The sequence below is a fragment of the Musca domestica genome, unplaced genomic scaffold, assembly GCF_030504385.1.
Source record: "Musca domestica strain aabys unplaced genomic scaffold, Musca_domestica.polishedcontigs.V.1.1 7, whole genome shotgun sequence".
Classification (NCBI taxonomy): domain Eukaryota; kingdom Metazoa; phylum Arthropoda; class Insecta; order Diptera; family Muscidae; genus Musca; species Musca domestica.
This window is the reverse complement of record NW_026712383.1, coordinates 9,597,759-9,610,281: the sequence shown is the minus strand read 5'-3', so window position 1 is coordinate 9,610,281 and position 12,523 is coordinate 9,597,759. Positions and strand designations below refer to the sequence as shown.

The 12,523-nt window shown below is 36.0% G+C and overlaps 1 protein-coding gene across 1 annotated transcript; it reads left to right on the top strand.

Annotated features, from left to right (window-relative positions):
- Positions 1-256: 256 nt before the first annotated feature.
- On the top strand, positions 257-8,895 carry LOC131806125 (uncharacterized). Its single transcript, XM_059130048.1, has 2 exons — positions 257-424; positions 7,869-8,895. The coding sequence occupies exon 2, from the start codon at positions 7,871-7,873 to the stop codon at positions 8,825-8,827; it is 957 nt and encodes a 318-aa protein (XP_058986031.1). The 5' UTR covers positions 257-424; positions 7,869-7,870; the 3' UTR covers positions 8,828-8,895.
- The last annotated feature ends 3,628 nt before the right edge of the window (positions 8,896-12,523 follow it).

The window sequence follows — 12,523 nt, the reverse complement described above, 5'->3', positions numbered from 1 at the left end:
GAAAAAAAAAGAACAGTGAAATAGGAAAAAAATAACAGTGGGTGTAAAAAATAAGTGCAAAGAAAAAAATTAAATTTAAAAAAAAGAAGAAAATTGAGAAAAAAATAAATAATTAATAAAAAATAGACTTTGCACAGTGCAACAAAAGTGAAGCTACACAGTGCTACAAAAAATAAAATTTTTAAAATTGTAGAAAAATTAATTTTTTCTTCAATTTTAAAAAATATACAATTTACAAAAAAAATTACAACAAAAGTGACATTAAATTTTTTTTTAAAGAGACTATACACAGTGATACACGAAAGACAATATACAGTGACACAAAAAACAACCACAACAAGGAGAATTTTGGAGCCAGCAGTAGGACGGACACACGCAGCACAACAACAACAACAACAACCGAGACCCAAAACCCAAGATCAAAGTGAGTACTCGTGAAATTTTCTTTTTTGACACAAAAGGGCATTTCGGGAGCAGGCAAATCTTCAATATTTGCATTGACCCGCATATTCCCATATTTGGCAAGATAACTTTGACACATATTCAAAGCTGCTAGTTGCCCACTCTGACACAGTGAACGAAATTTTCCATTTGGAGCCATTTTTGTGGACGGACATTTGGCTATTGACCCGGGAAAAAAGCAGACAGACACATATTTTTTTTTCAAAAATAGCGGGAATTTTCAGCCATATACAAATATACATATATACTAAAAATTTTGGAATTTTCTGAACGTGGAGTTCAGGCGAATACATAAGCGCCATATTGACACAAATACATAAGCTTTTAATTTTGGAAAATTGGCGTCACTAAACTTGGCAAACATATAAACGCCATATTGCAAAAACTATATACATTTTTTTGGAAAAAAAGCGTCACTTGCAATATATAGTCGCCATATTTTTTGGAAAAATTTGGCGTCACCCGAATACATAAACGAGTAAATAAAACCCGTTTAAAAAATAGCGTCTGGTGGACAGACGAAAAATAACCTAATTTTTTTTGAAATTGTTGATAAAAAATTTGGAAATCAAGCAAGCGTCTGGTGGACAGACATAAATGTGATACAAAACATAAAATTTTTTTGAATTTTTTGGAGAAACTTAAACTACAAATTTATTTGAAATCTTGGAGAACAAATTATATATCGGAGTCTGGTGGACAGACATAAAATCGATCCCATATATTTACAATTTTTTATTTTTATTCTAATTTTAACCTTTTTTCCCATTTAGCACAATATTTATTGCTCTAAGGAACTTAAAAATTTTTCTGTGACCCAAAATTAATTTCTTGCATTTTTCGCAGAAATATTTTGCTGGTATACTTTTTTGATTTTGTGACACATTACACGACAACTTTTTGGGAAAAATTTCTTCCTTGGATTTTCTTTTTTTTTTTTGCAATTTCTTGAATTTTTTGCAATTTCTGAAATTTATGCTGAAAATATTTGGATTTTGACCCAAATTATTTTCTTTTGAAATATGTTACTGGGACATAAAATTTTCCGCTGAAATATTTGGACCTTGACCCAAACCAAATTTTTTGGAAATTTTTGCTCAAATTTTTGGAAATTTGACCCAAATTATTTGTTTGAAATATTTCTGCTGAAATATTTGGGGTATACATACATAATTTTCTCTAATTCTCGTTGCGAATTTTATCGAAAAATTTGGCGAATTTAGAAAATTTGTTGAATCAGACAAATTTTCACAAGCAATAATCAAAGTTATTGGCTTTTTAAAAATAAAATCCTCCTGTCATAGGATATTAAGTGATTTTAACAAAAAATTTAAATTTTTTTTGACAACCCAACACACATTTTTACTTCGTTGAAATTTTATTGGACTCTCTGAATTTTTTGGGAATTTTCAACTTCTCGTGGACAATCAAATTAGACTCTCGTTTTTTTTTTTTTTTTTTTGAAGAAATTGTTTACTGCGCAAAACATCTCTGGTAATTTCTGCTTTGCAATTCTCGTTTAAACACTTTTGTTTTAAAAACTTTTGATTATTTGTCGAATTGCAAAAATAAAATCCTCCTGTAAGTGGACTTTAAGAGATTTTATTTTCCTTTTTGCTCATTTTGGCGAAATTTTGACCCTTCTGGCAACCCAGCAAACATTTTTAATCAAATCAGTCCGGCGTCTAATACAAAGGAAATTTTTTGAAAATTTTCAAAAATTTTGATATTTTTGAAGGAAACGAAATATAATTTGACTCAAACCAATAAGATAAGATCGTTTTCGTCGACAAAAATTGGAGAAAGAAACTTATCCTCATTTTAGAAATAAAAATTTGGATAAAAGTTTAAATTCTAAACCAAGTTAGTCCTTTTCGTTGGGCAACTTTTCTTTTTTGTAAACCAACAAAATTTCGTAAAGGTTAACGCTCAGTTTTCAAAATGGATAAAACGTTAAGCGATAAATTCACAAATTGCGTCAACGATCTTCTGGATTATATTTCAATTTTTTCAATAACCAAACCTGATGACACGGTACATACTTTGGAAACAACACGAATGGAGTTGGACTCTGCATGGGACCAGGTCAAGAGAGCCTACATAGACTGTCGGGATTATGTTCCAGAAGAGGAAGGAAAGCCGATTGATAAAAATAAACTGAGGAAGCACTATATGGATACCATGGGATCGTACAAAAAAGCGCTGAGTTCAATAAATGGACAAATTCAAAATCTTTTGGATGAAAAGACACAGGAAAAACTGAAAAGAGAGTCAGAGATGTCACAACAAGGAAGGGAAGTGGATTTTACTAATGTATCGCGGCTACCTCCATGCGATACAGACACATTTAAAGGTGGTTATAGAGAATGGCCAACTTTCAGAGATCTATTTTCGGCAATTTACATAAACAACTCAAAATTAAGCAATGTCGAAAAATTATTCCATTTAACGCAAAAGACAGCAGGAGAAGCTAGAGAAATTATTTCACATGTCCCGCTAACTAATGATGGATTTACATTAGCATGGAAAAATCTCACAGATCGTTACGAAAATAAACGAATGCAAATTAATGAAGAAATCAAGACACTTTTTAATCTACCTGGAGTTTCTACTGAATCAAGTCACACTATACAAAAACTACAACGCACTGTTAATAGCAGCATTCAGACACTGGGGATGCTTGATGTCGATGTTAAAGGATGGGATCCGATTTTAATATACATTTGTTCAACAAAATTACCTAGAGGCTTTTTAGAAGAATTCGAGAACTCATTAAGCGATTGTAAACAAATTCCAAAATGGGAACAGTTTGACGCTTTCTTAACAAACAAATTCAAAACTTTGGAATCAGTTGGAAATATAAAGCCCTCTACATCGAAATTTGCTCAACAAAAACCAAATAGCAATCACACGCCTAGATTTTTAAAAACATTTCAAACAAATGTCTCAAAAAATACAAACAACTTTGGAGGAAGACCTACTAATGTAATATTACCTCAACAAAATAAGCCGAAAGTTACTCAAACTTGTCAAGTCTGCAAATCAAATCATTTCATAAGAGATTGCAGCGAATTTTTGAAAAAGAGTGTGAATGACAGAATTCACATCGTGAAAACATCACACTTATGCTACAATTGCTTGTCATCAAATCACGGAGTAAAGGATTGCAAAAGTCGCTTTGGCTGCCGTATTTGTACTATGAAACACAACACTTTGTTACACAAGGGAACGGAAAACCAAACAACTAACTCATACCTAGCTCGAGTGGAAGCACGACCTAGTACTAGTGCTGCCGCTCTTACAAATCAAATACAGTCCACTACAAACCTAGAACCAACTACTATTACTACTTTGACCCTCCAAGATAAGCAAATTTGTGAGCGACAATCTGGAGGAACACTACTCTTCACAGCAATAGTACAAATTGAAACCAAAGGACAACTTTACGATGCCCGAGCTCTAATAGACTCAGGATCACAATCCACCTTTATTTCGGAAAAGATGAAAAACTTTTTGAAGTTACCTACACGGAATAACTTAGTTCATGTCACTGGCTTAAGTCAATTTGTTTCTGAGACTTCAACGAAATCTTGCTTGTTCACTATGAGATCCAAATACGATCCTAGCTTTAAACTGGAAGTCTGGGCTCCAGTTTTAAAGAACTTACCTTCAAATCTACCACCACAAAACTTAGATGAATCACAACTTCGAGATGTAACAGCATTAGAACTGGCTGACCCGAAATTTTACGTTAGTCAACCAATCGATTTACTTATTGGAATGGACATAGGACCATTAATATTCACAATTGGAACTCCAATGAAAACATTTGGATTAATTTTAACACAAAAAACCAAATTTGGATGGATAGTTGGAGGACCCATACCAGGAAGCATCCTTCAACGAAAACAAATATCACTTCTAAATACAACTTCAATAGAGAAAGTACTTACACGTTTTTGGGAGGTGGAAGAGACCCCTAAAAAAGTTTTACGGTCAGAAGAAGACCAATTTTGTGAACAAAACTACACTGAAACAACAATACGAAACAAGGATGGAAGATATGTGGTGACCCTAGCTCAATTCTACAGAATGGGGAAAAAACTTATGAAAACGCCAGAGATCAAAGAACAATATGATGCCTCAATACTTGAATACTTAGAACTTGGTCATATGAGGAAAATCAATCCGAAGGAAATAGATAAAATGCCAAATTATTATCTACCACATCACGCTGTGATAAAACCAGATCGACTCACAACGAAGTTAAGAGTCGTATTTAACGCTTCTTGTCCTTCATCAAACAAAACAAGTCTCAATGACATATTGTTTCCGGGACCCATTTTACAACAAGATTTGGTACTACAAATTCTAAAATGGAGATTTTTTAAGTATGCTTTTAACGCCGATATTACAAAGATGTATCGCCAAATACTTTTGGATTCGAATCAAACAAAATATCAAAGAATTCTCTTTAGAAAGTCTCCGGAAAACCCAGTAGAAGATTATGAGCTGCTAACAGTTACATTTGGAGTTAACTGCGCACCATATTTAGCATTGAGAACTCTTCTTAAACTAGCAGAAGATGTAAAAGAATCATACCCTAGAGCTGCAAATATAATTTTGAATAATTTGTATGTTGATGATGTATTAGCTGGCGGTCACACTGAAGATGAATCAATAAAAGCTCGAAAGGAATTAACTGCCGCTTTAGACGCTGCCGGTTTTACACTAATGAAATGGGCATCAAATGATCTCAAAATAATACAAGATATTCCACATGAACATTTGCTACCACTCAATTGGCTAGACATTTCCGAAGATGCTTCAACTAAGACCCTTGGAATTCGATGGAATATCTCAGGCGATTATTTTTCGTTTACACCACCCTCAATGGAAAATAAAAATGTATCTTCAAAACGAGAAGTTTTATCAACGATAGCCAAATTGTTTGACCCATGTGGATGGCTGGCACCGGTAGTCGTCGTAGCTAAGTTAATAATGCAACAAATCTGGCTAGACAAAATTGACTGGGATGATCAATTAAAGCCAATAACACAAATGAACTGGAACAATTTTGTCAAAAATAGCAAAGATATTGAATATCTCAGAGTTCCTCGATGGTTTCAATACACGCTAGATGGTTCTGTAGAGATTCATGGATTTTGTGACGCATCAGAAAGCGCATATGGAGCCACTCTTTATATTCGGGTGGAAAATACTGACCATACCACACATACATTCTTGCTAGCAGCAAAGACTCGTGTCGCTCCAATTAAAAAATTATCAATACCCAGACTCGAGTTATGCGGGGCAGTATTACTATCAAAGTTAGCAAAATCCATTGTAAATAGCCTACAAATATCAAAATATTCGACACAATTTTGGACCGATTCTACCATCGTCTTAGCATGGTTAAAAAAGCGTGTCGCTCCAATTAAAAAATTATCAATACCCAGACTCGAGTTATGCGGGGCAGTATTACTATCAAAGTTAGCAAAATCCATTGTAAATAGCCTACAAATATCAAAATATTCGACACAATTTTGAACCGATTCTACCATCGTCTTAGCATGGTTAAAAAAGCCTCCTTGTCATTGGAGCACATTTGTTGGAAATAGAGTCTCGGAAATTGCTGATAATGTTGGACAAGAAAATTGGAGACATGTTGATTCGGAAAATAACCCAGCTGATATTGCGAGCCGTGGGTGTTCGCCTGCAGAGCTAAAGACTAGTGATCTCTGGTGGCAGGGACCTCAATGGCTCAGAATGCCAAAAGACCGTTGGCCATCATATGAAATCCCAAATGACACAAATTTGGAAGCCAAAACGGCAAAAGTTATGACTCTTTTCGCTGAAAGAGATGACCCTTTAAAAAATTTCTCCTCTTTATCTAAAGTTTATCGATCATACGCATATGCCCTAAGACTCTGGAAAAATACTGGAGCAAATAGGCAACACCTTCGAACCTCATCAAAAGACCTTACATCAGATGAAATCCAAGATGGAAAACGATCGTGTATAATTCGTACCCAAAAATTCGTATATGCAGACGAATACAACGCACTTATGAAAAAGACTCAAATTTCTCCTTCAAGTCCTCTGTTGACACTCAACCCATTTCTAGACTCAAAGGGTATTATTAGAGCAAATGGCCGATTGGTACAATCGCCAGCCCTTACCTATAGCGAACGTCACCCAATAATATTACCACATGGCGCAAAACTTAGCAAATTATTAGTGGAATTCACTCATAATGTTACTTTACACGGGGGTAATCAACTAATGACTCGAGTCAGTCCGAATTCTGGATATTTGGACTCAAGTCGCTTATCAAACAAACCATACGAAAATGTCGAATCTGCTTAATTCACAAAAACAAACCCAAACTCAAATAATGGCTTCGCTACCACCCGAACGCACTTTCCTTTCTCGACCCTTTACAAACACAGGGGTAGATTTTGCAGGACCCTTTAACATTAAAAGTTATTCAGGAAGAGCCTGCTTTATTACAAAAGGCTACGTGTGCCTGTTTGTTTGTTTCGCCACTAAGGCTATACATTTAGAACCCACAAGCGATTTGTCGACATATGCCTTTCTTGCCGCTTTTTCTAGGTTTATTAGTCGGCGAGGTTGTCCGTCTTGTATATTTTCGGACAACGGGACTAACTTTGTGGGAGCGGTTGATCTACTAAAGCGAGATAGATTAGCTTTCATGAAGAATATTCAAAATAGCACAATTCAAAATAATTTCACTCAAAATCTTACTTGGAAATTTATTCCTCCTGGTGCTCCGCACATGGGCGGCTTGTGGGAAGCTGGCGTCAAATCATTTAAAATTCATTTACGAAAAAGTATCCCAAAAATGAATTTCACTTTTGAAGAATTTACAACTATTTTATCAAGAATTGAAGGCTGTCTGAACTCACGACTCTTAAGTCCTGCTAGCGACGACCCAAACGACCTTTCCCCTTTCACACCTGGTCATTTCTTAATATGAACACCTATTCTTACCCCAGCTGAACCAGACATTTCAGATACAGATTTAAGCTTAATCAATCGTTGGAAAAGACTCAAAGTTATTTCACAATACTTTTGCAACAGATGGAAATTAGAATATCTTCAGGAACTTCACAGAAGAACTAAGTGGAAATATGAAAAGGAGAACATCAAAGAAGGAGATTTAGTTGTCGTAAAAGATGATAGATTGGCTCCGCATGAATGGAAGTTAGGTCGTATCGAAAAAACGTATCCAGGTAGTGACCAAAATACCAGGGTTGTAGACATACGGACGGCAAGTGGCAACCTTAGCAGACCCATTACAAAAATTGTCAAATTGTTTTCCGACTGACTAGTCGGATTCCCACTCAAAAAAGAATTTAGTACTCGCCTTAATTTCTTTTCAGATATGGCCGCTTACTTGCCCAACCAGGACTGCCGTCTGGACGATCGCAACCGTAGCCCAGACTCACCTGCCCGTCCAACAGCAAGAAGCGCCAATCGACCCATACGGCCAATCCATCGTCCCAGTTCCACATCCCCTGAAAGACGTCAACGAAGCCGATCCGACGCAAGACCCCGCCAACGCCAAGAAAGACCTAGCTACTGGCAATACTCATGTGGACTATGCCAAGAAGACCATGCCCTCAGTGCCTGTGAGAGGTTCCGCCGGCAGACGCCCTTCCAGCGATATGAGACCGTGGAGCGTCGGGGGTATTGCCGAAATTGCCTGGCGAGAAGTCATTTGGCCCCCGACTGCCCGTCTTTAACTGGTTGCCGGAGATGCAACGACCGGCACCATACCCTATTGCACGGGGCGTCTCAATTGGAGGAGGTATCCCTAAATATAGAAGCCGTCACCACCCCAGCTTTCGAGTGGGACTTAGTATTTGTACCGACGGCTATGGTACGCATAACGGCCGAGGGTATGGAGGGTTTCAGCATGTTGCGGGCCATAGTTAGCCAATCGGCGACGATGTCCCAGATCTCATATGCAGCTTTCCGTCGCCTGGGTCTGCAGTCGCGGAGCTACAAAGGGGAGCGATTCACAACCTTCACAGTTTCGCCCCGCCGCACGAACAGTACTTGGAGTCTGAAGGTAAATGCCGTAATTATCGAAGATCTCCCAAGACGCATTTACTCGGACCCAATACTTGAAGACCCCACTAGATGCTTCACGAGCTACGCCTTAGCTGACCCTGATCCCAGAGGAAATAGTCCGATCGATGTGGAACTGGGAGCGGACACGTACTCCGCCATAAGGAAAGATGGGTGTACAGCAGCTGGAATTGGAGATGTCCTGGCCTACAACACACAACTGGGCTACGTGTTTGCTGGGCCAATCAAGAACATGCCGAGGAACTGAAGACCGAAGATCCTTATGGTATATTAGAAATGAATACTTACACTTGTCATTCGGGGCCCAGAAAATGTTCATAAAATTGCTATAATTTTGCCCAACACTGTTGGTTGGGCATTTACCGGCGGCCGCATAAATGGCATCATAACAAAACAAAATGATGTAAATAATGTAAATACATACACATACACACATACATTAATGCAGCCACCGGTAAATTCCAATGCTGAATTCTAATAACTAAGCATCGTCAACAGCCAAAACAGGTTTGATGTGACGATGCACATTTGGCAATAATCAGTTCTCATCGAATTCTAAGCGCGAACGCAAGTTTCCCCCCGAGTGACAAGTGAAAGTGTCAATACAAAAACACAAAATAACAAGACTAATAACATAATTTTACAAAAAAATAGAAACATAAAACAGTGAATTTACAACATAAAGGGCCAAACACAAAACAAGAATATACAACAAGAAGGTGAAATTGTACAAAGAAATTATTGAATTGCAAAACTTACAAACTAATTAATTTAAGTAAAAAATTTGAAACTTGTGAATTTAAATTTAGAAACTAGTGTGTTAAAACTTAAAGTATACAAAAATAAACAAACTAAATAAAACTTATGAACTATTTAAAACCTAAAATAAATTATAAAAACCTAAAATCTAATGTTACATCTAAATTGCACGTACCCCCTAAAAAAAATATAAATAATGATAAATAAAAACACGAAGAAAAAAAAACAAAATACTTTCTTATAATTTAAAAAGGCTCAAAGGCAAAAAGGTAAGCCTAAAAACAGTATCTTTTTCGAACTTCAAATACTAAATTTTAAAAATAATTCCGTTGAATAATGTCGCTAAAATCATCAAAATGCCGAATATCGGGAGGTACCGTTATATGAAGGCTATACGAAGACGTGGACCTGCACGGAATGACAAAGTTAATATACCCTCCATAGTATGGTGTAGGGTGTAAAAAAATCAGGACTTCATTTCTATAGGTTCACCCAAATCCAATTTTAACCAAATTTAGTACCATTTAGTACACATAAGTACGAATTCCAAAACTACCTACATACCAAAATCCTACACTTCAAGTTTTCCAAACAATCTCCATACCTCAATCATACAATACCATATTAATGTTGTTTTCAAATTTCAGAATTCCAGTTCTATCCGTTCACCATAATTCCAATTTGTACCAAATTTACTAGCATTTATTACACATAAGTACAAATTTCCGTAACTACATATTCCAATCTCAAACTCCACACATAATGCCAATTTAAAATTTCAGGAATCCAGCTCCATCCATTCCTCCAAATTCAAATTGTACCAAATCTAGTAGCGTTTAGTACTTTTCGTATACACGTATATATAATCTAAAAGTACATTCTTACATCGACCCTACTCCTCAAACTTGATTTTCATTCCAAATTTAGCTATAACCGTTCAAATTATACGAAATGGTATCAAATGTAGTTCGTTTTGGTACTTTTCGTACACTTATAGTGCAGAACTCATTCGCGTTCCACAACACACGGTGACTATCTTCCGATTTAACTGTTTGGGTCGTCTAGCACTACGATTTATGACTATATCTATTTAACTACCAAAATCTGATATATGGTACTGTACAACGATCCAAAGCTCCTGTGAAACAACGAGCCAGAAATCGTGCGGAACAGAAATCAATGAGCCAAGGTCCATTTATAAGTTAATTACCGGTCAAACAACTTAATAAGAGCCAGCTAAAAAGTATTCCCAGTTAACGATTCTGCTAGTAGAAGGTCAGATGTCTTGCAGTAGTAAGTCTGTCTCATCGTACCCAAAACCGAACACTATACGTAATAAGCATTACTAAGTGAATGAGAATTATTTGCCTTATGCGATAAACGGCATATTACCGAAAGTTGAATTGTCCGTAACCAACAACCAACGAATACTGAGGTGTTTTGTTGACACTACTCTCATTGCTATCGTCGTTCCTGTTGATACAAATTTTGCTGGATATTGCAATCTATGAAAAAAAATTACAATATATGCTTGGTTGACTTAAAACACTTTAAATGTTGACTTTCCATTATATGGTGACAATGCCCTTTCGTATTCCAAATATCCTAGGAATATTGCAAACAAATTTGCCAAATTTAATTCTTGAAAACTGATAGCTCTATCAGATGGACTGTTAGACGGATGTTGTTAAATCGAGAATTTATGCTGATCATACCCGTGTACTTTATGTGATCATTGACGAATGCTTATATACCTTCTATTTTTTGAAGGTTGGTATAAAAATATATGAAATCTGAAAATTCTTAAAAATATTGAATGAAAAAAGAAATATCGAAAATTTTACAATACAGATTTACAATTGTAAACATTAAAAATCATAACTCAGTACTAACTGTCAGTACCACTCAACTAGAACGATAATAAACGGGTTTGCAATACATTGTTGCATTACAAGCGCATAATAAAGGCATTTCGCACAGCATGGCGATGTACATATATTTCGGTTGGACATAATTTTTGAAATGCAATTAGGACATGGTTGACTGGTTGGTTGGTGGACTGGCTATATTATGACAGCACAAGAGAGGCAATGGTGTTTCTTATGGGGTCCTATAATTCTCTGCGGACAGCACTTTTCACAGACAATATTAGGTTTAATGGCAAAAGACAAACATTTACACACAAACATACAATTGTAAAATTACTTGACACTCCATCGCAAAAAACACTACTATCGACACAGATACACAAGTCACGTTGAGCCAACTCGAACGCAATAGTCATGGCGTTTCTAGCTTAAACTTCCTGTTAACAGAATTTTTTTTTTTTTTTTTTTTTTATTAATATATTTATTAATGCCTTCTATCTTAATTTGATATTTACATTAATTATGAAAATTATCAAAAATTATTTAATTCATCAGGGTTCACCCAGTGGTTTGCCCTTAAAATATTACTGGAGTTCTATGATTCATATATAGTATAATAGTTCTTACAAATTTTAGGTATAATTGGCTAGAGTCATTAAATTAAATCTTGAGGGGCCCTTCTTCTCAATCTTGTGAAAGTTTCAGAGCTTGCCATTAAGTTTGCAGCTAAGGGGTTGGGATGTGATTCTATTCTCAGTTTGTAGTTTTGAAGTTGGTGTACTATTTCTTCTTGCACGGTTTTCATGTTCAGTTCCTCGTGTAATCTTTTATTCGTTACGAAGTATGGCGCTCCGGTAATTTTACGCAATGTTTTTGATTGAAACTGTTGCAGTACTTTGATTGTTGTATTGGAAGCAGTTCCCCATAACTGGATACCGTATGTCCAAATGGGCTTTATGATACATTTGTATATTAGTAGTTTGTTTTCGAGACACAGTTTTGAGTTTGAGCCAATTAGAAAATGCATTTTATGAATTTGCAAGTCAAGGGCTTTTCGCTTTGTTTTTATATGTGTGTGCCATTTAAGTTTATTGTCTAGATATAGACCGAGGTATTTAACTTCTTTCTCCTGAGGTAGTGTTATTTGATTCATTTGTACCGGTGGACATATTCCCTGGTTGAGGGTGAATGTTACATGGTTGGACTTTGTTTCATTTGTTTTTATACGCCAACGCTTAAACCATTTACAAAGTATGATCAGATATTTTTGGAGCAAACTGCTGGCCATGTCAGGATTTTTGTGCACTGCAAGAACA